A 25,205-nucleotide genomic window follows, 5' to 3' on the forward strand; every position below is an offset into this window, starting at 1 on the left:
AGTTGAACTTGTATGGGTACTCCCGCTCTCCTTCCACTCTTCTCTAAATGCACTCTTGGTAGTGTTCTGGTTACCTTGGTCATTCCCAAGTGTACTGAGTATGGTCTATCTCCAAGGAACCAAGTAATGGTTCAGCTGCTTTTCTGCTGCTCATAAACTTGCTCTTTGGAAAGGCCTTTGGGTTCAGAATGCAGTATCTAATTTAAAAATAAGTAGAGAATAAATTCTGGGATCAGGAGGACATATGATTCAAATAAAGAATAATCTGAACAAGTAAGCTGGAAAGAAGGACAGACTTCTATCTCCTACCAATATGCTCAGTTTTCATGAAACTCCTGGCAATAGTAATGAGGGTACAAGCAATAATCCCTTACTTTGGTATAACAGTTAGTACTTCCTATCACACTTTACAGACAACCTCATTTGACTCTCTGCTCAGTTAGGGAGGGAAGGAGAGATTGGGAAGGGAAAAAGAGAGAGGGGCAGGTTTACATGACTCTACTATACAGATAAGAAAAATGAAAAGCAGAGACAAATTCCAAGAAACCTTCACCCTAATGGTAAGTTGGTAGAGAACCAGAAATATGCCTTTTAGTTCTGAGAAAGGTACTCTGTCTACACTACCATACTTTGCTTAAATTTGCTTGATGACCTATAATTTACACTTTTAGAATTTGGGAAACAGACAGCAAAGATGCTTCTCCTGCTTCCTGCTACACACCCTGCCGGCTTCCTTCCTTTCACACGTTTACTGGTGAAGAAACAGCCTGCTTGGATGGCAGCTACGATTAAGTACACACAACATTTCAGAGATTCAATTCAGTCTCCATATCTTTCTGCTGTATATATTTCTTCTATATGTGGGACTATTATCCGTTAATAGAGATATAAGGATATTACAGCTACGTGGATGTGGGATTTAAGGGGAAACAATAATGAAACCTTGTCATCATATATCTCACCACCACCAAAACACAGTGATCTTTAGTTTGGAGGACATCAACGGAGCAAACGACACATGGCTGAGCTCTCGGAATGAGAGGTAAACAGAATAGACTGCCTCAGGCTTTTTGGATCCTGGGGTGTACGTTTACCTTTGTTTAAAGTCAGCACACTGCAGTCGGTTTGGAAAACCTTCGCGGCATATCCTAGCCCCTTTCAAGACACCATTACAGCGCAGCTGCTGTAGAACTAAGTAAGGGTCCGTTACACCTGCAGAAAAAGCAACCAAGTTGAGTCTATGTCTAAAAAATTATACCCTAGATTTTGTCCTAATTGCTTCATCTTAGGTTCAAAGAGTTTGAGTTTTGTGTTCTCTGTATGATAGGTAATGAATAGCTCACCTGCTCCCAGCCTGATGGTACTTACAGTACCATCCTGTTCTGTGGGAGTCTCCAAATAGGCTTTACCTAAAATTCCTTTAACATGAATGAGCCCTTTAGCTTGCAGTTAGTCAAGATTTTATAAGCGAATACTCCTGGAAGGTGAAAAAGAATACATTTTTTGCTAGAATGTAAATGGCTGTTACCACATCTATTCACCAGCCAAAAAACAGCTAGAGAGAGAAATAAGAATTCAAAAGGAAACTGATCTTGCCAAGTAGGACAAAGGGATTACAAGAAAGGAGAATAAGAAAGAGGAAAATGGCACAACAAAATTCCATTTACCGTTTTGACTTAGAAAGAACTTGGCTACATTCCAGCCTACATTCAGCATCTGAGTTTTATTCTATAGAATAAGCATTCTCCTATCACCTTCTCTTTCATCAAAAGAAGCACCTCTAGAGCTGTAGTCTCAGGCAGAAACTTTTGAAAAACCACTGAAGGAGCCAATGTATCTGGCTCTCAGCAAGTCCTCTGGAAGAAGCCAAGCAGCCCACCTCCGAACACGAAGCCCTCCCATAGCGTTATAAGAAAAATAGAGATGTCTGTCTATGTGCCAGGTCACAGTAAACAAACAAAAGCCATGTACCAATACTCCTGTCCTCCCGTCCAGTTCATAGACAGAAACAGATGATCTGTGTGTGAGAAGTGGCAAAAGTGGGGTCCTATGACACCTTCAAGTCAAGCACGCTCACTTCCTTTCAGTACATACGAAGACCTGTTTTGAGTAGATTATGAAGCTTTTCTTATAACTTTGTCTTATGACTTGAAAAAAAAAAAGCCCTGCTGAAATTAGAGCTGACTCAATGGGAAGCAACTCTAATAGGTAACAGAATGACTCCAAAATAGAGGCAGCTAATTAGATTCCTTGCTAGATGGAAGCAATGTCCCCAGATGCATTCAGGAACCCAGGCGAGAGGAAACAATGAGGCAAAAACAGACAGAGTGAATGAACATGAAGCATTCTCATTGCAAAAACTCAAACTGCAGCATCATTGTTTAGTATCACACTCTCCAAAAATAGGTCACAGACCGTCAAGATTGGAGTCTTAATTACAGAAGGTTAATAAAAATGCAAAATACTACAGAACCTTAGAAATCAGAATGAGCAACATCTGCCTGCATATTCCAAGGGTGATTAGTGCTCTGAAGACATAAGTGTTTGTCACATACACAACTTTGAGACTGACAGCCTCTGGCCAAACACTACAGAAGCCTGTAATTCTAAAGAGAATGTTGGGGGTATCCAACCCCATGGTTTAAGAAAGGTAATCTATGTAGTAATAACTGTAAAAACTTTGTTTTGGCAATTAAAAACATTTAAAAAAATAATTCATCACCACCCATCTTACTCCATCATCCTCCCACCACCATCTACTAATCAAAAAGTGTCCACTATGATAAGCCAAGCCATTTAAACAATCCAAGTATCCATCTACAAATGAATGGATTAAAAAGTTGTAGTATATATATTCAGTGGAATATTATTTAGCCATAAAAAGGAGGAAATCCTGTCATATGTGACAACATGCATGAAACTTGAAGGCACTATGTTAAGTGAAATAAGCCAGACAGAGAAAGACACATACCATATGATCTCACTTATGTGTGGAATCTTAAAAAAAGAAGAAGAAAAATCCCAACCTCTTAGAAAAAGAGAGATCAGGTTTGTAGTTACTAGAGTGGGAGATGGGGAGATGAAAACTTGGATGAAGGTGGTTAAAAGGTACAAACTTCCAGCTACAAGATAAGTAACACTAGGGATGCACATACAACATGATGACAACAGTACACACTGCTTTTGGAGGGCGTGTGTGTGTGTGTGAGAGAGAGAGAGAGCAAGTCCTAAGAGTTCTCATCACAAAGAAAATTTTTTTCTTTTTTTATATCTATATGAGATGATGGATATTAACTAAGCTTGTGGTAATCATTTCACATATAGATAAGTCAAATCATTATGCTGTACCCCTTAAGCTGTGTAAGTACTGTATGTCAGTAATACCTCAATAAAAAGTAGAAAAAGTTTAGAAAGGTACCCACTGCCCAAAAGTACATAACTGAAGACATAGATACTATTAGGGAGAAAGACTAGAGGGAGTTCTTAATAATTAGAAATGAATTTAGGAACTGTCTTTATGGCCAATTTAGATAACTCAGACCAAATAATGTCCTTTATGCTTATATATCTATCTTAATCGCCAAATGATCATTCAATCCCTTTTTATTATACTTTGCTCTTGCAGACAATGACATAGAATCACATCCACATGTTACCATGAAATTCAAGAAGGACTTTAAATGGTGACATCAAGCATTCTAATGTTACCCAGTTGAGCCTGCTTTGTGCAATCCTTCTGTATGTCCACTTGACTCTGAATTCAAAGGCAACCTTGGGAAGTTCTAAAGATCTCACTTTTAACTTACTTTCATTTTTGTATCTGAAAATCTACTCTTATGTAAAGGGGACCGGTAAATGTCTCCTAAAGAGACACTCAATATGGCTTGAATCAATTGTATGCCCTAGTGTGGAAGACGTCCAGTTCTTACCTGGCATTTTGTTTACATTGGGATTTATGCATCTCACAAAATGGGGTGCTGTTGATTTCAGATTAATCATCAATTTATTTAGGTTTTCCTAAAACAGAGACCATAACAAACATAATGTCACTTTGCAAACCACTAAAAACATTCATCCCCTTATAAGGGTCTCCCAGTCTATCAACTTCGTCTTAAAGCCAACACGCACACCAACAATAACTGAATGATTTCAAGATTCTTTTCTGCTTACCAAACATACATGATTTCTTTCCTATACCAAGTAGTTCTTTATCTGACATAGTTCTATTATGAATCACATCTACCTCTTTTGAATTTGATAGCAATAATTTATGGCTGGGCAATAAATGGCTTGAAGAAATAAACTGTTTCTCAAGTTTTCTGACTGGAAAATATTTATCTTTGGTCAGATTCTCTAGAAGCAGAATCTGAGATAAAGAGTGAGGGAAGCAGGGTAGGGCTGGGGGTGGGGTAGCAGGGCGAGGAAAGCAATGGTATAGATTCTGCTTGGTCTGATCCCTGCAGGAGCTCTGAGCACAAATGCACCCGGCTGCATCACAGTTAGTCCCACCTTCAGGCAAGGGAGGGGCCACAGTCTGGAGCTGAGGGTGGGGAGGCAGCTTAGCTTCCCCATTTGGCCAAGGGCAATTCTGGCAACTATGTTATGAGCCAATATTTTCATTAAAACCAGCAGTGTCAAGTAAAGCCCCGTAATACCAAGCTAAACTTCAACTATTACAATTTCAGATACTTTATTCTCATTTGAAGATGTAAAATTTTAAATAAATAATAACCTATGCATGTTGTGAAGCAGTTAATATACAACTAGATGCAATTAAAAATTACTTTATACAGAGATGCAACCGTTCGGAATGAAGATCCCTTCTTGGGTTCACTCTCCCCAAACTGTAGAGCTAAAAAAAGAAAAAAAATTTAAAAAGCTCTTTTTTGTCACATTACAAACCCTGCTGATGAAAGCACATATTCATCAAAGTTCTAGAAACAATATGGCAATATCTACAAAAGCTTTAAAAATACTTATGTCTCAACACAAAAATGTCCATTTCTAGTGCTTTTCCTTAAGGAAATAATCAAGCAACTGTGTAAAGACACTCATTGCAACATTATTTAGTCATTATAAAAAAATAAGCAAAAAAAAATTATCAATAAATGTCCACCAATAGGAAGTCGGTTAGTTAAACTATGAAAGAATAGTCATACAATGAAATGCTTTGACTTTTTAAAATGATGGTGTGAATTCATATAACTGACATGGAAAGATTTGTAGGGTTTATTTTAAGAGAAAAAGTTGGTTACAAAACAGTTTGTATATTATGATCCTGAGTGTATATACATGTTTGTAATTGCATTTATGGGTGACGACATATATAAAAAATGTTAGGAGGTGTATACACCCAGTGTTAGGAGTTGTTAGCTCCTTATGTAAGATTATAGGTAATTTTTATGTTCCTCCTTTTAGTTTCTCTATACTGTCTATGTTTTTGGCAACACTCATACATTACTTTTATAATTTGTAAAAAAGAATCTATTTCCATTTTCTTGAAGCAAAAGAATTTATGCTAAGCCAATTGTTTTACAAACATCTGTGTAGAGCTAACTCACAAATATATACAACAAAATCCCCAGGCAATCTGGAAAAAACGGGCTAGATATCAGTACAGAAAACTAATAAAATATCCTTTCTGCCTGAGTAGCGCTGTGTGAGACAGATGTCATAAAGTTTAATCAGGAATGTCCTACTGCCATGACCCAGGCCCTCGACAGGAATCACTGGACTTATTTGTACTTTGGTTTCTCCACACATGAAAAGGAAATACACTGCCTTCCATTATTTTTTTAATTGTAACTGACTTAAAATACTTGGATACCCCAGAAGAAAGTGTGGTTAATACAGGTAACTTGAGTTTGGGTGAAGCAGAAACTTGGAGGTAAGTATTTTCAGGGGTTGTTTAAAAAATTATGAAAAAGGACTTTCTGGACAATTCTCTCTCATTTCCAAAGAACACAGACCACACCCTGAAGAGTTAGAAGATGATTTCCTCTCTAATTCTCTGCCCAAACCACTTTCTGATTTCTTATGATCAGAAAATTACTCATCTGGGAGCCATGACCACTATCTAAGAGACTCCTCAGAGCCACTTGAGAAGCTATTAGAATCAGGCAAATGCACTGCCAGCAGATGATCGGGGTCCAAACACAATAGCTTCCATTTCTGAACTCCTCTTGAGAGCGGCCAACAGGATTTCAGGCATGTCCCTGAATTACGTCCTCACGTGCTGATACAGCCAGGAAGAGCTAAGTACTCTCTCCCTTCCCTGACCATGTTTATCCGGAGTCCCAAGTCATTCCACAGGAGCCAGGAGTTAACCTGAAGTTGGGTGTAAGGTAATAGAAGGATGAGAATGTTGGAAGGCTGAGTACACACCCCACTTACAGAACAGCTAGTATTCTGTCCCAGTGTGTGAACATATCTGACCCAGGCTGACCAGATTTTCCCATAATTCCAATTTTTTTAAAGAAAAAGGGAAACCAAATGTATATGTGAAATCTTCTGATTACCTTGTAATCACAACCATGTTTGAAGACCAGGTTCTTCTCAGGGCCTGTCAATCCTTGACTTTTGCTGTGAATCATGAGAGCTTCCCTCTGTAGCGAGCCAAGCATTAGTTTGATTGTGAGGCTGACGTTAGCAACTTAGACTCAGTATTTTCAAATCCTTTGTATCCTGGTGCAGAAGTCTGAACTGCATCCTAAACACACGTAGACTGTCCATCTCTCTGTTTTGTTTGTTTCTGGGAGAGAGTGAGAGTGGAAGAGGCACCAGACTAGGAAGCAAAAGTCCTGCTTCCCACATTGGCTTTGCCATTTAGTAGATTTCTTAAACTAGGGGTGCTATTTAACTCTTCTATACTTGTTCTTGTAAGACAGGGAGAGATTTCCTCTACATGTATCTGAAAGGGTCATGGCAAGGATTGAGTAAGATAATATATCTGAAAGTACTTTGTAAATCACAAATTACTAAACACAATCAGTTATTAGTTGATCGATAAATATTTACAGAGTACCTGCTAAACAGGCACTTGCTACATGCTTGAGGCTACAAATGAAAAAGTCAGACATAATCCTTGTCATCATGAAGCTTCGAACAACCCCGAGTTATTATAAAATCACTGTGAAGAATTCCAAGATATTTCTGGAATATCTATGAAAGGGACTTGCTATTTCCCCCAAATCATTTATCAAAACATGGTTTGCTGCTCTCTTTGCAGCTGGCTCCAGCGGGGGGGGGGGGGGGGGAGCAGGCCAGATATATCTGGCTTTGAGCACCATTTCCTTGAAGAACCATCAGCCTGAGGACAGAAAGGTCAATATGAGGGGACAACCCAGACCACAGGGACCAGACACAGATATCCCCGGAAAGAAGCAAAGATTGTTTTACATACTGAAGCAGCCATGGATTCCATTCTGAGGCTGAAAAATGAGGGAAGATTGTTTGACTCACCACAGTCGGTATTGATGTAATTTTCAAAAAGGTTTGCCAAGAGTCTGTTAGATGACTTCCGAAATGTAGCCACCACTGTTTCATTAAGAAGGTCTTTGTTTTTTTCAAGCCAGCCACTGATGTTATACGGCATCTTTGGAAAGACATGAAGTTCAAGGAACATAAGAGGAGAATATGTAAATTAACATAGCAAGTTTTCATTCTTTTAAAAAATATCATAAATTGTATGGATCCTTTAACTTTAAATTAGTTTGATGTAACTGCACTGAATAATACTCCTGGAAATCCAGTGTACTACCCAAAGAAATTCTCAGGCTTTACCACTTGCATTGCAGAAGAAAGGAAGAGAAAGGGAGGAGAGGAAGGGGAGGAGAGTAGGAGGAAGGCAGAGGGAGGGGAAAATAGGTGGTATTTCCAGTAGAAACAATTCACATCAGCACTCTTTCATAGGCAAGAATAGATGAAATAATCCAAGTGTCTCTGACACACAGTGAGCATTCAAAGAAACATTGGCAATTATAATGGTAGTTTGCTGTAAATATTATTATAATTAATGTTCAAAGATATTAAAGAGAATTACAAGCATATCTCTACAGTTGACTGGTTGTTTTTAGATTGAAGTATTATTTTAGCCTTTATCAGTTCTTTTTCTGTTCCATCCAGAATTACTGACCAGAAATATAAAAGCAGAAAAAAAGGGGCACATACACACACACACACACACCCCCAGTGGGGAAATGAGAAGAGGCAGTGAGGGTCATTAGAAACCTTTGTTGGCCATAGGCTGAAGACCATTACTTCATAGTGACTATTTCTTTATGAGAGAGTAAAAAAACTTCAATAAAAAGATCAATTGAAATCACTCACTCATACAATGTTAAATTGAAAGGAAGGAAAAATAAGAAAAAAACCCATTACTTTGATAGTCTCCATGACTCTGAAGCTGTCTTACTTTGAGTTGGGGCAACAGTCTATTTTGAGATTTTTGACCTCTGTGCACATGGAATGCTATTATAGTTTAGGTATTTCATTTCCTAAGTGCTAAAAGGCTGAACCAACATTTTTATGAAACTGAGGTTTATTTTGTTCATCTCTTCATTTAATCTAAACTTTTCTTATATATTACCTAAGGACTTTGGCTGAGTGCATTTGGAACAGTCAGGGCTGAAGGTCTAGACGTAGCTTACCACTCCTGCGTAATGGACGAGTTCAAAGTGAGCTTCATATTTCTTCTTCTTATCAGGCCTGGGCCTCTGAAAATGAACTGACTTCCCAAAATGGTTGTCAAAAAGTTTGGTCTTGAAGGTCACATCTGTAGCCTGAGGAAACGTACATTCCTCTTCAAGGATAAAAAAGATGCCCATTGGCTGTTGGAGATACATAGAAATAGCAGATGAAAAAACACCAGGAAATAATACTTGCTGTAGGAGGTTCATGTAAATTCTTTCCCAGGAATGTAAATAGTTGACAAGGGGAAGGAGTATTCACTACATACAACTAGCCAATCATCCATTCAACCAATAGTTATTAAATACCTACCAGGGGCCAGGCACCAGTAGGAGCTGGCCATGAGCCACATAGACAGTGTCTTTCCCCATGGTGCTCCATTCTAGTGCAGCAAACAGACAAGTAAACAAAAAAATAAGTGACTTAATTTCACATAAGTGCTCTGAAGATATGCAAAGTAAAGAGGTAGAGAACAACTGGGGGACTGAGTGGGAGCGATTTTAGTAGAATGGAATAGTGGGGTAAAACCCTCTGCCCTGAATGAGAAGTGCAGTCCTGAGATGATCTGTACGCAGCGTTCTGGGCAGAGAAGCAGAGCGCACAGAGCTCTCACATGGCACACGTGGCAGGTTTGCCGTCCTGCCAGAGTCCAGTGTGGACAGAGCACAGCCCGTCAGATGGAGTATGTGGTTACAAGATAAAGTCAGAGAGGTAAGAAGCTTTGGATCCCAAAGGTCTTACGGACCATGGTATGACATTTGGGTTTTATTTGAAGTGTAATAGGAGGTGTTTGGTGATTTTTAATGTGGAGTGATGTGACTTGATTTACGCTGGAAAAGGATCACGTGTTTAAGGGGCTCGGTGGAGCGCAGCCTATGGGCCAAATCTTGGGTGTGGCCTGTATTGTAAAGCCAGGGAGCTAATAATGGTTTTTACATTTTAATTTTTAAAATTTTTATTGGATTTTACATTTTTAAAGGGTTATAAAAACAAAAACAGGATATATGATAGAAAACCTGATGGTCCCATTCAGAAGAATTTCTCTCAAAAGGGCTGTATGTTGAGGTAAATGTTTTACACTTTGTGAGCCATACAGTCTTCATTGCACCTCTGCCAGCAACTCAGCCCTTTCAGCCCTGGAGGAGCAATTGACAGTATGTAAATAAAGTGAGTGTGGCAATGTTCCATTAAAAGCATTTTACAAAAACAGGATTCAGCCTGGAATTGGCCCACAGGGCTGTAGTTTATTGACCACTGGTCTAGACTAGTGATAGTGTTGGAGGCTGTGAAAAGTCATTGAAAATGTGATATAGATTGAAATTAGCGCTGGGTTGCAGATTACAGGTGGATAGAACGGTGGGATTTAATAGAAAGAAGGATGATCAGGTTTTTGGTTTGAGCAAATGGGTATTGGATGCCACCATTAAACAAGATGGGGTACATACAGAGAGAGAAAACCAGGTTCAGTGAGGGATCAAGGACTCTGATATTTACATATGATTTTGTATATTTGTATACTCATTTATCTAGTTCATGAATATTTTTGAAGGGCCTTCATGAACAAATTACTGTACCAGGCACTTCACGTTTAAAAGAAGGGATCGGACAGGGTTGTGGCTGAAGAGCATTTAGCGGAGGAGGCAGTCCATATACATCATATAGCACGAAGTCATCAAAACAAAAGTACAGGTAAAACGTCATGAGAATTCTAAGGTACAACATGACTCCTTGGCCCAACAACACAAATTTCATAATTCTCTACCAACCCTTTGCACCTAAGAACCATAGGATCTCAGGTTTGAGAAAGACATTAGAGGTCTAGTCCAACCCACCTAATAGCTCCTTGAATCCCTTTCACAATTTTCCCCTGAAAAGCACATAAACTTCTGCTTGAATATTTCCATAGAAACAAAACACACCAAGTTTGAGTCAATGCTCCGGATGGGTGACATATTAAAAGAAAATTTATTTGTAGTTCAGAATTCTTTGTTTTAAATCATTCCACTGGAGCCAATATAAATCAGTCTAATTTTTCTTTTCAATGGTGGATCATTAGATATTTGAAGATTGTGTTTTGATACATCTGAGTCTATCATTTTTATATGTGGACTATGGTTTTCTACTTCTTTATTTTCAGAAACTTAGAACCTGCATTTAACAGAAAATGTATTGGACAACATTCAACCAATAACTCTTGAACTGAGTAGTCCTGGGACATCTTCCTTCATCTCGAGCACCTAGGTGGGGAATGATGCAAAGGGAAAATATGTGAAGTGTTCTAAGTGAGGACAAAATAGTCTTAAGTGAAACCGACACCTGTGTTGCTCTGGGCAGCACTGACCTTGGGGGTTCTTGGGAGTTAGAAATGAGAAAGATGATGAGGAGGACAAGGAAGAATCTGATAAATTAAAGTGGATTTGCTGGTACAAACTTGTGGAGGTATGGACTCCATCTTGTACTATGCATTTTCTCATCATGTCTATAGTCAACCCTCAATAAAAACTGGAATTAGTCATTAAAAAATGTAAACATCTCCTGGGATGGTGTCTGTCCACTAGAGGGTTTTGGCAAACTACCAGGAGTGGTACCTCATTTCAGGCCGAGCCGCCTTCCATGCATGAGGACCACCATTTCCCTGGGACTTCAACGATGCCAGTTTGGTGGTGAATAGAAGTTATACATAAGACAAGTAGATGTCACAGCTCTTAATGCAACACCTAAATCACTGAGGAGGGAAAAACACTCTTTCTATAGAGTATTCTCCATTTCTCCAGTGCTTGGAAGGTGTAAAGCTTCTAATAAATATGAGGCCCTTCAGCCCTGACTGGTGTGGCTCAGTGGGTTGGGCATCTTCCCACAAACTGATAGGTTGCTGGTTGGATTCCAGGTCAGGGCACATGCCTGGGTTGCAGGCCAGGTCCCTGGCTGGGGGCATGAGAGAGGCAACTGATCAATGTTTCTTTATCACATTGAGGTTTCTCTGCCTTTTTCCCTCCCTTCCCTTCTCTCTTAAATAAATAAATAAATAAATAAATAAATAAATAAATAATAAAATCTTAAAAAATGTATGAGGCCTTTCAGAAAATTAATTTCCAAATGCTGCCCCATAGCATGAATTGTTTTGTATTGCACAGTAAATGGTCTGAGCCAGTTGCCCTGACTCAGAACACTGGTGCTCTAACCTCATCCTCTTCAAATATGACCAATTCTGCCTTCCTCTCGTTTACATCTGTCACTTTCTTACTATTTCCACTCTGCTGTCCTGACCCAGGGCCTGTCTATTACTCACCTTCCTAAATGCCTTAATGTTAGCCTTTCCTTCCAGTGCAACCACCGTACACAAATCTACGGGATTAAACACAAGCAACTCTGACTATTCTATTGCCCAGCACAGAACCCTCTTTGGCTTCCCATTGCCTACAAATAAGGTAGAAGTTCATTACAACCCCTTCACAAGCTGATCCTCCTTATTTTTTATTTTTATTTTTTTTCTTACTTCCAGCTACTTCTACCTATCTGTTCTAAGTTCTAACTAGACTACCTAACATTTTGGAATGTATCCTTTGCTTTCCCTGTCTCTATGCCTTTGCCAGTCTCCTCACTTACTGACGTCCTCTCTTCACCTGCTGAAATCATACCCATTTATTAAGTCTAGACAAAACTTTACACTCTTTCCCACCAGACCTTTCTAGATACCTGCAAGTAGAGGTGACCTCTGCTCCTCTGAGCTCTGTGGGTCTTTGTCGGGGCCTTACTATATTTATACTGACACATTATTTTTACATTTATTAGACTTACAAATTTCCTACTTGACTGCATACTTCCTAAGGGCAAGTGCTATTTATAACAAATGCTTAACTTTTCTACAGAATTTAATTCAAAGACTTCTGCACAGTAGTGTGGTGTTTGGCCTAAAATTAAGGCCGACACTGTGTGTGCTTTGACATTAGGGAAATCCAAGGGACTTCAAGTGACCTAATCACAAGTTCCCCTTCCCGATGTGCTTCCATGGGTGAGGTCCCCTAGCTAACAACACTCCTGACCATGGGACCTGTCAAAGTGCCTGTTTATCCTGAGTAATGGGCTTCAGTTCTCTGCCGGCCCATGGAATTATTCAAATAAGTCAATCTCATCCTCCAGTGGCAACCAAGGGTTACCTCCCCTGATTATTACTTCAAAGCCTGCCTCCCACAGACCCTGCTCATTCGTTCTCTTCTCAAGTGCAAACACCATGTGGCTCTGCATGGTGCACAATGTTCTCCTCCTCCAGGCTGTGAATAAGCTGCTGTCAATCTCATCGGTCCAGGGTAGGGTGTCCTATGTTTGGCCATCCTCATAACTCTAGGACAGGAACCTCCCCTCACCAGTGGGGTGACAAGGAAGTGATCGAAAACAAGTTGTTACTGAATCAGTTTACTTGTTTCTTTAATTAAAAAAACCAAACAGTAATAGTTTTGGTCCTAAGACATCTTTCCAATTATACTCTAAGTTCCTTGAACGCTAGGATGATGCCTCTGGTTTACATTTCTCGCAACTCTTAGCATAGTGAGTTCCAAGGTGAATAAAATGTAAGTTCTCGGCAAATTTTAAAATAATTATTTGACAAGTGAACACTCTGACATCCAATCCAGGTTTGAGCTTTGGGGCCTGGGTTGCTTTGCTGTGGGCAACAGGCAGAAAGTAAGAGGTGCAAAGAAAAAAGCACAAAGTATTTATATGCATATAAAAGGTAACTAAATATTAATGTAATTCATTTTATAATAAAAGCATCAAAAGCAGTACATCCAAAGAACCCCACTTGGGAGGCAACAACACTTACTATCAAGGTGCCGCCAGGATTTAAAATATTTCAGAAAATTCTTTAGGATACCTGACACCATTGCCTAGTGGTACTTGGAAATTTCCTGCTGTGTGATGATGTATCATTTTGTAGAAATAATCAAAAGATGTTGAGGCCAAGTCAGGCAAATAAGGCGAACAAGGTGATCAAGCTAGGTCACACACTTTGGACGCGGAAACAGGTGAGATGATTAGTATTAAAACTAATTTCCTCCCAAAGTGGGTAAAGTTCTAAAATGTTATCCTAATCTCCATCCCATGAGAGACTTTTCCAAAAGGGCCAAATTATTGGAAGGTGGATGTCACCTCTCAGAGAGACCACAATGAAGGGGCAACAAATTTTGAAATGTATAATTTTGATTTGTTTGCTTAAAAATATTAGAATTAATCACTTTACCAATTCCTAGGTAAAACCACAAATATGTAATCACATGTAAATACTTTAATATACAAATGACTATATATAAATATATAGATGCTCACGTTCTAAACAAACTAGAACATTCCAAGTAATGAATGAGTGCGAGCTAACCCTATAATAGATTTGCCTACTGCATATACGTGCAAGGAGGTTACTGTATGCTTGAAGACCCAGTTAACGATTAACGCTGGGGTTAAAGCACAGTTACGTTGCTTCCTCAGTATTTAACCGAAAGAACTGAAAACTTAAGTTACGCTAAAAACCTGCAAGTGGATATTTACAGCAGCTTGGATATTTATAGCAGCTTTGGTTGCCAAAGCTTGGAAGCAACCAAGATTTCCTTCAGCAGGCAAATGGATAAATAAACTGTGGTATAGCCAGACAATGGAATATTATTCAGCGCTAAAAATAAATGAGCTACCAAGCCATGAAAAGACATAGAGGAACCTTAAATACATTATGAGTAAGTGAAAGAAGCCGATTTAAAAGGGCTGCATACTGAATGAATCCCAACTATATAACATTCTGGAAAAGACAAAACTATGATGATAATAAAAAGATCAGTGATCTGCAGAGGTTTTGGGGGGCAATGAAAATACTATGTCTGATACCATAATGATGGATACATGTCATCATACATATGTCCAAACCACAGAATATACAACACCAAGAGTGAACTCTAAGGTAAATTATGGACTCTGAGTGATACTGACATGTCTGTCAATGTAGGTTCATCAACTGTATCAAATGTGCAACCCTGGTGGGGGACGTTGATGACCAGGAGGCTATGCACATATGGGGGACCGGGCATATCTCTGTACTTTGTCCTCCATTTTTCTGTGAACCTAAAACTACTCTAAAAATAAAATCTTAATTAAAAAATACATTTGCATTAGTTTGACACAAGCTTTTTTATAAACAAACATTTAAAACTTTTATGTATGAACATCTCCTTTTTTTATATATACACATAGATGCGTGCTCTAAGACACTTTGTACCTACTGATGTATTTTAGTTCCTTTAAATTTTGAAAACTTCCTATGATTTATTCTATTTGAAGGAGTAAGTTTGATCATTAATATTTACTACAAATTTTCTTCACATAGTGTGAGTCAACAAAATGAATCTTTTCAAAATATAAAATAATTTTAAGGTTTTGGTATTCCTCATTTGCCTGACATGAATACCTTTGAAATCACTCATAGAAATCTGAAGAGTTATCTTTTCCTTCTATCATCTGGTCAGTTTTTGTTTTCTCATGTTATCATATTAGTAGAAAATTACATCCATGTGGCTAGTGTGTTATTTAGAAAACTGATATGGACAGGCATGATACAATAGGCTTCAGATCAACTAAAAATCAGTAACATTCACAGGCATACTACCACCAGAATCAGGTCTATGTCCCATCTTCCTGCCTGAAAACAGTATTTTGCCATAATCACAGTAAGTTACTGTTACAGAACAAGCGCCAGAAGCTAAATCTGCCCCTCTGAGAAGCTCCAGTTCTTTTCTTTCATTTCTAATCAGAAAACTACAGCTTGAGTAATGCCAGCAAACATCAGCCAGATCATGGTTGGGTTATTATTATTATTATTATTTTTAATCAACTCATGAGTTGGTCATTATCATTATTTTCTAATTAGCCTGTTCTCCCCCAAGGAAGTGCACTGGTTATAAAAGAAATAAAATCAATGCGATGTCCACTCCTGTTGGAAATAATGGTTATTTTCAAAGAAGATTTAGTTTAATATAAAGCCTAATAAATAAAATTGATGGGACACTGATTGATAAAAACTGAGGCCCATAAAAAGTGTCACCTTAGCCCTCACCTAACAGGGTTGTTGAGAATCAAATGTGACAGCACAGCTCAAGAAAACATTCAGCAAGTTAAAAGCACGAGGCCTTGACCTGCTCAGCCCTGTCTTCGGGCTTTACAACAATCCACAGCTACAGCCAGACACAAGGGGCAGGTGGCTATAAACACATCGCCACACTGGCTCCCATGGACAAAGCCACAGAAAAGAGCCATCGTGACTTCCTTCCGCAAACCCGGTTAATCTTTCCCAGAGCACGTGGAAATATTTCAGAGTCCCGAAACACCACTGGATTCAGAAACCGTACACTGTGGATAATTTACTAATAAGCCATGAAGTATTGTCATAAATTACTTAAACTGATACTTGTCCAATTACATGAACAAACTACATCCTGCAAGGTAGTGGCCTTGAGGATTTATGGCAGTTGTTTGTTTGCATGCTAATTTGCCAAATTTCATTAAGCTGCTCTGGGTCTACTCCTTCACCTTATGCTAATCAGCCAGGCCCGACAGTGCTTATATTTTCAGCTCTGTTTTTCCACTCAAGAGCATGACCATTTTTAATCTCGACAAGTTTCCTCACGCATTAAGAACGGAGACCATGAGTAAGCAGCAAATGTGTAGCAACAGTCTGTATTAGAGATGATGGAGTGGAGTAAGTGACATGAGCATTTACTTAAGATGTCACAAGTGCTGCACACAAAGGCCATTAAGAGAAAAAGTGCAGAGCTCTCCTGCCCCAGCTCCCATCCCTGGCCAGGGCCCAAGTCCTGACGTGGATCAACATGGCAAGCAGGGACAACGCTCCTTAAATGAGAATGGGCAAGGAGAAAAACATGCATCACCTTCTCAACGAGATCTATGCAGGCTTGCAAATCCAGACCAAAGTCGATGGGCATCCAGTCAATGCCTTCTTTCCTATATTCCTCTTGTTCAAGAACAAACATGTGCTGATTGAAGAACTGTTGTAATTTTTCATTGGTAAAATTAATGCAAAGTTGCTCAAGGCTGTTATACTTCAAAGATGTAATTTGGTAGGAAGAAAAGATAAAAATAAAATTGAGAAAAGGGCCACTACCTGAGGTAATAGATATGTTAATTAACTTGACTATGGTGATTATTTCACAATGTATATGTGTACCAAATTGTCAAATTATACACCTTGAATAGACACATTTTTAATTATAGAATATAACTCAAAGAAAAAATAAAATTCAGGTCCACTTGGAAAAAATTGAAGAAAAAACCATTAGTACTATCACATAATGGCAAATAAACCCAGTAAGTAACAAATGTTCAATTAAATTTTTACTTCCTTCAGATATACTCACGAACTAAAGATTGTGACAATAAAGTAACACAATGATATTAAAATTCAAAGTCACAAAATATTCCTTTATCTCTATGTACCTTTATTTAAAGCTTAATTAATTTCTTAATCCTATCCATTATGATTATTTATTAATATTAATAATGGCTATTTTCCAAACACAGTAGCTCTTAAGGTTTGCAAAGAACAAATTGCATCAAGTTTCGATGCCATTTCCTGACGTTCAGTTCACATTTTCTAATCTCCTTGTAAATATGCATTGACTTCATCTTATCAAATATACTTACCTCAAGGATTTCAAAGCCAGTGATGTCAAGAATGCCAATGAAGAACCGCCTTAGTAGCCGGGCATCCAGGGCCCTGTTGATACGTGCCACCAGCCACTTAAACATCCTTTCATATATTGACTTGGCCAGGGCTCCAACAGCGTAGGTCACCTAGGAATCACATTGAAACACCCTTTCATCTGACAGCAGTGCTAGGATTTTAATCCTAGCATTCTCTATCTGTAACTGCCTTCTAGTAAACCCAGATATATTTATTGACTTTCCGTAGTTCTAGCCTACTGCTGAGATGGTACATGAGAGGAAATACAATACAATGAGAAAAAAGGAAAAAAGAAACAAGGAAGGGAGGAAAGGGAAAGGGAATAGGGAAAGGAGAAGGGAAGAAAGAGAGGTGAAAGGAAGTAGGTAACCCTGATGCTTCTCCTTTACCCAACACGTGTGTGAGAGAAATCAGGTTCCCATTACCAAAAGACCAAATATCCTGGGGTGAGGTGGCAATGTGTTCAGAAGCCTTGCTATTCAAAGTGTGACCCTGCGACCTGCAGCATCAGCACTATCTTGGAGCTTGTTAAAGATGTCGATTCCAGTTCCAGACCTATGAATCCGAATATTCACTCCAACACAATCCCCTGCTGATTCCCATGTACCATAAGGTTTGAAAAGTACTGGTAGAGTAACTGAGGACTCTGGAGTCCCTAGCCCTATCCTACTGCTGTTGTCGCAGCTGCTAATGAATTGTGTCACCTTTGGCAAGTGACCTAACCTCTCTTGGGCTGCATGCAGTATCTTTATCTGAATAATGCTCTTGAAGGTTCTTTCTAACCTCAGCTTCCCACAGCTGCTCTCAAGTCCCTGCAGGGAAAATGGCAATTTAGCGCATCATTCTGACTCAGATTCTCCTACTGTAAAACTCAGGCTGCGTTCCCCTCCCTGGAGGTGTGTGGCAAAGGCTCTCACATAACCTACTGGGGAGAGCTCCAGCCTCTGTGTCTGGGTGAGGCTGTGCAAAGGCAGATCCTACTTCCAATGCAAAGGCGCTGATGTAGTAGCAGGTTTCTGACAGACTCCAAGTAGGAGTGAATTTCAGCTGGGCATACTCCAAGCCTGGAAGCAGAATGTGCTGCAACCACTTAACATTTAAAATAGGCCTATCACATCCATCCTTCAGCTGCCCAGGAGAGAGCACACAGTGGGAGCCAGTTGGTGTCTGGTGGTGATTTAGTTCTGAGTCATCCACTCTCTGATCAGTTATATCTTGAGTCATTCTCACAGTTATCCATAGTCGGGATGGCATCACTGTTTTTTATTATTGGCGTCAAGAGCACACCCGAACAAATAAAGCACCAAGAATGATTTTTATCCTCTGGAGCACCAAGGACATCACTCTCTGTCTACAGCAGATATTTTGGAACTTTAAAAAGAACATGACTAACTTGTTCACCTCCTTTTAATTCCCTAAATACTTGAGAAGCATGGGTGGGAGAAAAACTTGCCTCAGGGGATGGTGAAGAATTACTGGAAGAAAGCCTGAAGATGTACACAGAGGAAGCAATAGAAGGTATGGTGTCTTCTGAATGAGTTAATGAAAACAATAAACCAATACATAGCATACTAATTAACCATTTTCTGTCCAATGACTTGAATTAGGCAGCTAAACCTACACTTCTGCTTTTCAGGAACTAAACAGACTCATTTCTTAGCTCTTTTTAAAATAACCTCACAGAAGACTTTGATTACTGGGGGACAATAACGCATGATAGCTGAGACGAAAACAACAACAAAAATCAGGGAGTCAGCCATATTTCTAACCGCTTTGATCCTTACCTTTCTCACCTGTAAGATAACAACATTGTAATACGCATGTCATAGGGTTGTTGGAAAGATGCAATATGACAGGCAATGCAAATATATGTAACACGACATGTGGCACTTATTGGATACTGTTAGTTCCCCCTTTCCACCTTTATTACTTCCTCATCCACCCTCCATTGCTTCCCAGCTGGGTTTCTAAGGTTCACTGTCTTTAAGTATAAAATGGAGGTATAGACAGTATCAACCGCACAGTCCTGCTGTTCAATTGAATGACATACCCACACTTAGCATAGCACCCTTGTTAGTTACTCAGAGGATACTGATTTTTATTATTGTTTTATCATTATTAATCTTTTAAATTAAAAGAACTGCCCTGGCTGGTGTGGCACAGTGAATTGAGTGCTGGCCTGTGAAGGAAAGTGTCACTGGTTCGATTCCCAGTCAGGGCACATGCCTGGGTTGCAGGCTAGGTTCCTAGTAGGGGGTGAGTGAGAGGCAACCACACATTGATGTTTCTCTCCCTCTCTTTCTCCCTTCCTACCTCCCTCTAAAAATAAATAAAATCTTAAAAAAAAAGAATAAATTAAAATAACATTTCTAATAGGCACAGTTGGAATTCTCATTAGATCATAAAACACTAGGCCAAAGAGCCCTAGGTTTTTTTTAATTAAATTTATTGGGATGACATTGGCTAATAAGATTATATAGGTTTCAAGTGTACATTTCTATGATACAGGATATGGCTATTACACTGTGTGCCCCCCATTCAAAGTCAAATCATCTTATGTCACCATATATTCGACCTCCTTTACCCTTTACTATCCCCCCAACCTCCTTCCCTCTGTACTGTTGTCTGCGTCTATTAGTTTTTGTTTGTTTGTTTTTCTTGCTTGTTCATTTGTTGCTTTCAGTTTCATATCCCACAAAGGAGTGAAATCATATGGTTCTTGACTTGTTCTGTCTAACTTATTTTGCTTAGCATGGTATTCTCAAGGTCCATACATGTTGTCACAAATGGCAATACTTCGTCTTTTCTTAGGGCTAAGTACATTCCACTGTATATAGGCACATAATCATGTGTAGTGGCTCTCAACTCAGGATGGCACCTTCCTCTAGAGAAGAATGACTTAGGAAACACAGAGGGCATTTGCTGAAATGTCACAATGACTGAGTTTGCTACTGGTATCCCACACCTGTGAGCAGGAATGGAAAGCCTCCTACAATATGCAAGACACTCTCGTACATGAAGAACTGCCCCTTTAGATGCCAATCACTCCTCTACTGAAACACACAGAGGAATTCAATCTCTTCACTGGGGTGCTGAAAATATTTAACCAAGGTCCCAGAGTGAATTAGCATTAGAGCTAGAACTTAATGTTTTTACAGTGTTAACACTGCAAGAATTTTTGCCATCTTTTGCAATTGCCATCAACAGAGCATATACATACATCTCTATTCTTAGCAGTGGCAATTGTCTCTATAAAGTCAGTAAAATTCCTAAGAAAAGAAAAGCCTTACAGTGTGCTTTCTTACTCTGTCTCCAGGAGAGGGAGGAAGTCAGAGGGGGAGGGGGAAGGGGAGGAGGAGAGGAGGGAGGGACGAGGGTAAGGATTTTCTTTTCATTTAATGTTGAATAATAATATAGAAGCTTGCTTCACTGGTTCTATTATAATAAAGCCTGGTGTGGTAACTCAGTCCCTGAGAACACAATATTAAAGAGGCGAAGGTTTGATTCCAGTCCTTCCATGGGCTTATTAGTTTTTTACAGAGCACATTCTTGTTCTATAATCATAGCATGTCATGCAGGCCTGTTGTGGTGAATGTCTTACAAAGCAAGAAACTGCCAAATGCCTCTAAGCTCACTACCAAGAAATAGTTTCAGCTACTTGTCCTGCTAATCGTGGTTTATGTTTAGCTCCGTATTTAGTTTATTTTAACACTTGTGGCACCTACTGCTTGCAGGGCACTGTGCTGACTACCGAGGGTGTCAAGATGAATTACACATACTCCGTGGCCCCAAGAAACCCAGGCTACCAGGGAGGACAAAAACATAGGCAAATTGTTTCAGTATAGTTAGTATTGTGGTAGAGGTAGAATTATTGATTCATAGAGTAAGCCAAACTAGGAAACTGGTTTTCATTAGTTGGTGAAATGTTTTAAGTAAAACAGTCACACCAGATGCCTTAATACACCAAATGAAATAGTTTATTGCAGTCAAAATAACTGTCTTCTATCACAGATTTGTACACATCTCTCTCATTTTTGGATTTTAGGTGTAGAAAATCTACGTGTCACCTGAATACTAGCTGTGTGTCCTTAGGGTTAGTTTCCCTAACCCTAAGTTTCCTCAAGTGGAAAAATGAAATTACTCCTGCCCTCCCTACTTATCTCTGAGTATTGTAAGAATGGAAGGAGATAATACCTCTGAATGTTTAATATATATGTGTGATCATACCATTTTCTCTTACCAGAAAGACCATATTTCTCAGATCCCTGTAACTAAAGGGATAATTTGACTAATTCTTACCAATAAAATACCAGTGAGAGTGATATCACATCTAGCCCCAAGTAATTCGGGGGGGGGGCACGTGGTCCACAAATCATCTGTGCCCTTGTGCAGCAACTTGGAGGCCATGTGTTGCAGATGGCCTCACTACAAAGAGAAAGAAGGCTGTCCGATGTGTACTGGTTTTGGTGGGAGAAAGAAGTAAACGTTTATTTTATTGTCACTGAGATTTTAGCATGTGTGTGTTACTGAAGCATGTGTATTTCATACTGACTAACACACAGTTCAGATGTAAGTTATCATTTTGAAATGCACTGGCATGCTCAGATGGTTTCACTACCCAGCAGCTCTGGGCATTATCTACTGTATTCTGGCAAAGCCTCCCAGCTCTTATTAATTCTATCATTAAAACTTTCTCCTCGATGCTGAACAAAACCTACACGACCTCCCATCTTTCATTTCTGTTCTTAATCCCCTCCCCTCAAATACTAACTTCAAAATATATTCTGAAATCTTTCCCTGACTATGTCACCATGTGCCTGTTACTCTCAAAAGTCAATATTCCTAATAGATGAGGGATGCCAATTTATTAAATATACTCATGTCAGAGACCAATAGCTTTGAAACTTCTTAGCTGGACAACAAAGATTTGATCACAACATGTAAAGGGCTTGCCTGCCTCTGCAGAGAAATTCGTTGCTCGAGGGAAAACTGCCAAAACGGTATATTTCAGGCTACAAAGACTCTTAACACAAGAGCAGTTACTCTGATGTGCATCACAACTGCAGCCACTGGGAATGTTCATCACAGCTGCTCTTTCTTGTTTTACAGAAGCTTTTGTTGCAGACATCATCAGAAATTGAAAAATACACAAGTACGATATTTATACACTTATGACAAGATCATAGAATCACAATGCTCCTAAAGAATCACCTCACCTGCCCTGGCTGGGTGCTCAGGTGGTTGGAGCATCGTCCCGTGCACCAAAAGGTTGCGGGTTTGACTCCCAGTCAGGGCATGTACCTAGTTTGTGGGTTCAGCCCCCACTCAGGGTATGCATGAGAGGCAAACAATCAACGTTTCTCACATAGAAATTCTCTGTCTCTTTCCCTCTCCATTCCTCTCTCTAAAATCAATAAAAGTATCCTCAGGTAAGGATTTCTTAAAAACCATCTTACCTGTTCTACATTTTGACCTCTAGTAACATATTCATTACCAACTTTGATTCTAGGATGGATCAAGCTCTTCACCATCTCAGAGGAGTTAATGCCCATGAGAAAAGCAGCTTTGTCAGCACTTGTCAGAAGAAAGGAAGGAAAAGAAGGAGGAAAGGAGGGAAGGAGGAGAGAGGAAGAGGGGAAGGAAAAATACTGTTTAAATTTATTCTATTATAGTTAAATACTATCCAGAGGATGAAAAGATAGTATGTTGAAACTGATGTAGCAAGTTAGATTACATTTTTCAAATAATTAGCTGAGCCCTAAATAGTTAAGACTCTATTTCTTGGAAGTGCAAATCAAAACTACATGAAATGTCACTTCACAGCCACTAGAATGGCTATAAACAAACAAACAAACAAACAAAACAGAATAATAAGTATTGGTGAAGATGTGGAGAAATTGGAACCCTCATACACTGCTGGTTAGAGTGTAACACAGTACAGTTACTGTGGAAAGTAGTTTAGCAACTACTTAAAAGTTAAACAGAATATATAAAGAACTTACAGAACTCCACTCCAGGAAGACAAACAACCCAATTAAAAAATGAGCAAAAGACTTGAACGGACACTTCTCCGAGGAGGACATACAGAGGGCCCAGAGACATATGAAAAGATGCTCAGCATCATTAGCCATCAGAGAGATGCAAATTAAAACCACAATGAGATACCACTTCACACCAGTCAGAATGGCCATCATAAACAAATCAACAAACAAGTGTTGGGGAGGATGTGGAGAAAAGGGAACCCTAGTGCACTGTTGGTGGGAATGCACACTGGTGCAGCCACTATGGAAAAGATCATGGAATTTCCTCAAAGAACTAAAAATGGAACTGCCTTTTGACCCAGCAATTCCACTGCTGGGATTATATCCGAAGAACCCTGAAACACCAGTCCAAAAGAACCTATGCACCCCAATGTTCATAGCAGCACAATTTACAATAGCCAAGTGCTAGAGGCAACCTAAGTGCCCATCAGTAAATGAATGGATAAAAAAACTATGGTACATTTACGCAATGGAATTCTACTCAGCAGAGAGAAAGGAGTTCCTACCCCTTGCGACAGCATGAATGTAACTGGAGAGCATTATGCTAAGTGAAATAAGCCAGGCAGTGAAAGACAAATACCATATGATCTCACCTATAAGTGGAACCTAATCAATAAAACAAATGAGCAAGCAAAATATAACCACAGACATTGAAATAAGAACAAACTGACAGTTACCAGAGGGGAGTTGGGAAGGGATAATGGGGCAAGAGGGGGGAAGGGTTTTCAGAAACAACTATAAAGGACACATGGACAAAAACAAGGGGTGGTGGGATCAGAGGAGGGAGGTGGGATGCCTGTGGTGGGGGGCATTAGTGGGGGGACAATGGAGACAACTGTACTTGGACAATAATTTTTAAAAAATAGCTCAAAAAAAAAAGTTTAACAGAGTTACTCTAGACCCAGAAATCACACATCTAGGTTACATAGCCAATAGAAATGAAAACACATATTCACACACACATACAAAAAGTATGTGCAAATGTTGCTAGCAGCATTATGCATAATAGTCAAAGAAGTGGAAAAGCACAAATGTTCATCAATTGATGAATGGATAAACAAAATGCTGTATATAAATACAATGAAATATTTTTCAGCCATAAAAAGAAATGAAGTATTGATGATGCTACAACACGGATGAAACTTGAAAATATTATGCTACGTGAAAGAAGACAAACACAGAAACTCACATATTATATGATTCCATTTTCATGACCTGCCCAGAAAGGCCAATCCATATAGACAGAAGGGAGATTGGTTGTTGTCAGAGGCTAGGGAGAGAATGGGGTGGGGAGTGACTACTCTATGGTACAGCATTTCTTTTTGGAGTGATGAAGTGTTCTGGAATTAGATGATAGCGATGGTTACACAACCTATGTATACATTAAATCTCACTAAACTTTATATTTAAAAAGGGGGAATTTTGTTGTGTGTAAATTATAGCTTAATTTTAAAAAAAATCTCTTTCTAAAAAGACATGTTTATCTGAAGGACATGGAATATTTCATCTTTATTACCTGCCTATTTTTCCCTCTTATGTATATACTTGTAGATTCTTTGAATGAAACAGGGACTTGTAATTTGATCATTCAAGACAACCACTAATCAACAAAAGCCAGGACAATTGCCCAGTACTGTATTAAAAACCATTTCTTTTCCTGCGGAGTCTCTATTTGTGCCATAGTGCCCTCTGCTGCCCAACAAGAATACCTGCAACCCACACAATTGCACTTTTAGAAA

The 25,205-nt window shown here is 39.1% G+C and overlaps 1 protein-coding gene across 1 annotated transcript in view; it reads right to left on the reverse strand.

Annotated features, from left to right (window-relative positions):
* The window catches only part of MYH15 (myosin heavy chain 15), a 139,167-nt gene that overhangs the window by 82,781 nt on the left and 31,181 nt on the right, over positions 1-25,205 (reverse strand). The window contains 10 exon segments of the mRNA XM_071220618.1: positions 75-91; positions 94-197; positions 1,095-1,212; positions 3,930-4,017; positions 4,785-4,852; positions 7,462-7,594; positions 8,649-8,828; positions 16,614-16,784; positions 17,386-17,535; positions 22,882-23,002. Coding sequence (XP_071076719.1) covers positions 75-91; positions 94-197; positions 1,095-1,212; positions 3,930-4,017; positions 4,785-4,852; positions 7,462-7,594; positions 8,649-8,828; positions 16,614-16,784; positions 17,386-17,535; positions 22,882-23,002 — 1,150 coding nt within the window.

The sequence above is a fragment of the Desmodus rotundus genome, chromosome 2 (genome assembly GCF_022682495.2).
Source record: "Desmodus rotundus isolate HL8 chromosome 2, HLdesRot8A.1, whole genome shotgun sequence".
NCBI lineage: Eukaryota > Metazoa > Chordata > Mammalia > Chiroptera > Phyllostomidae > Desmodus > Desmodus rotundus.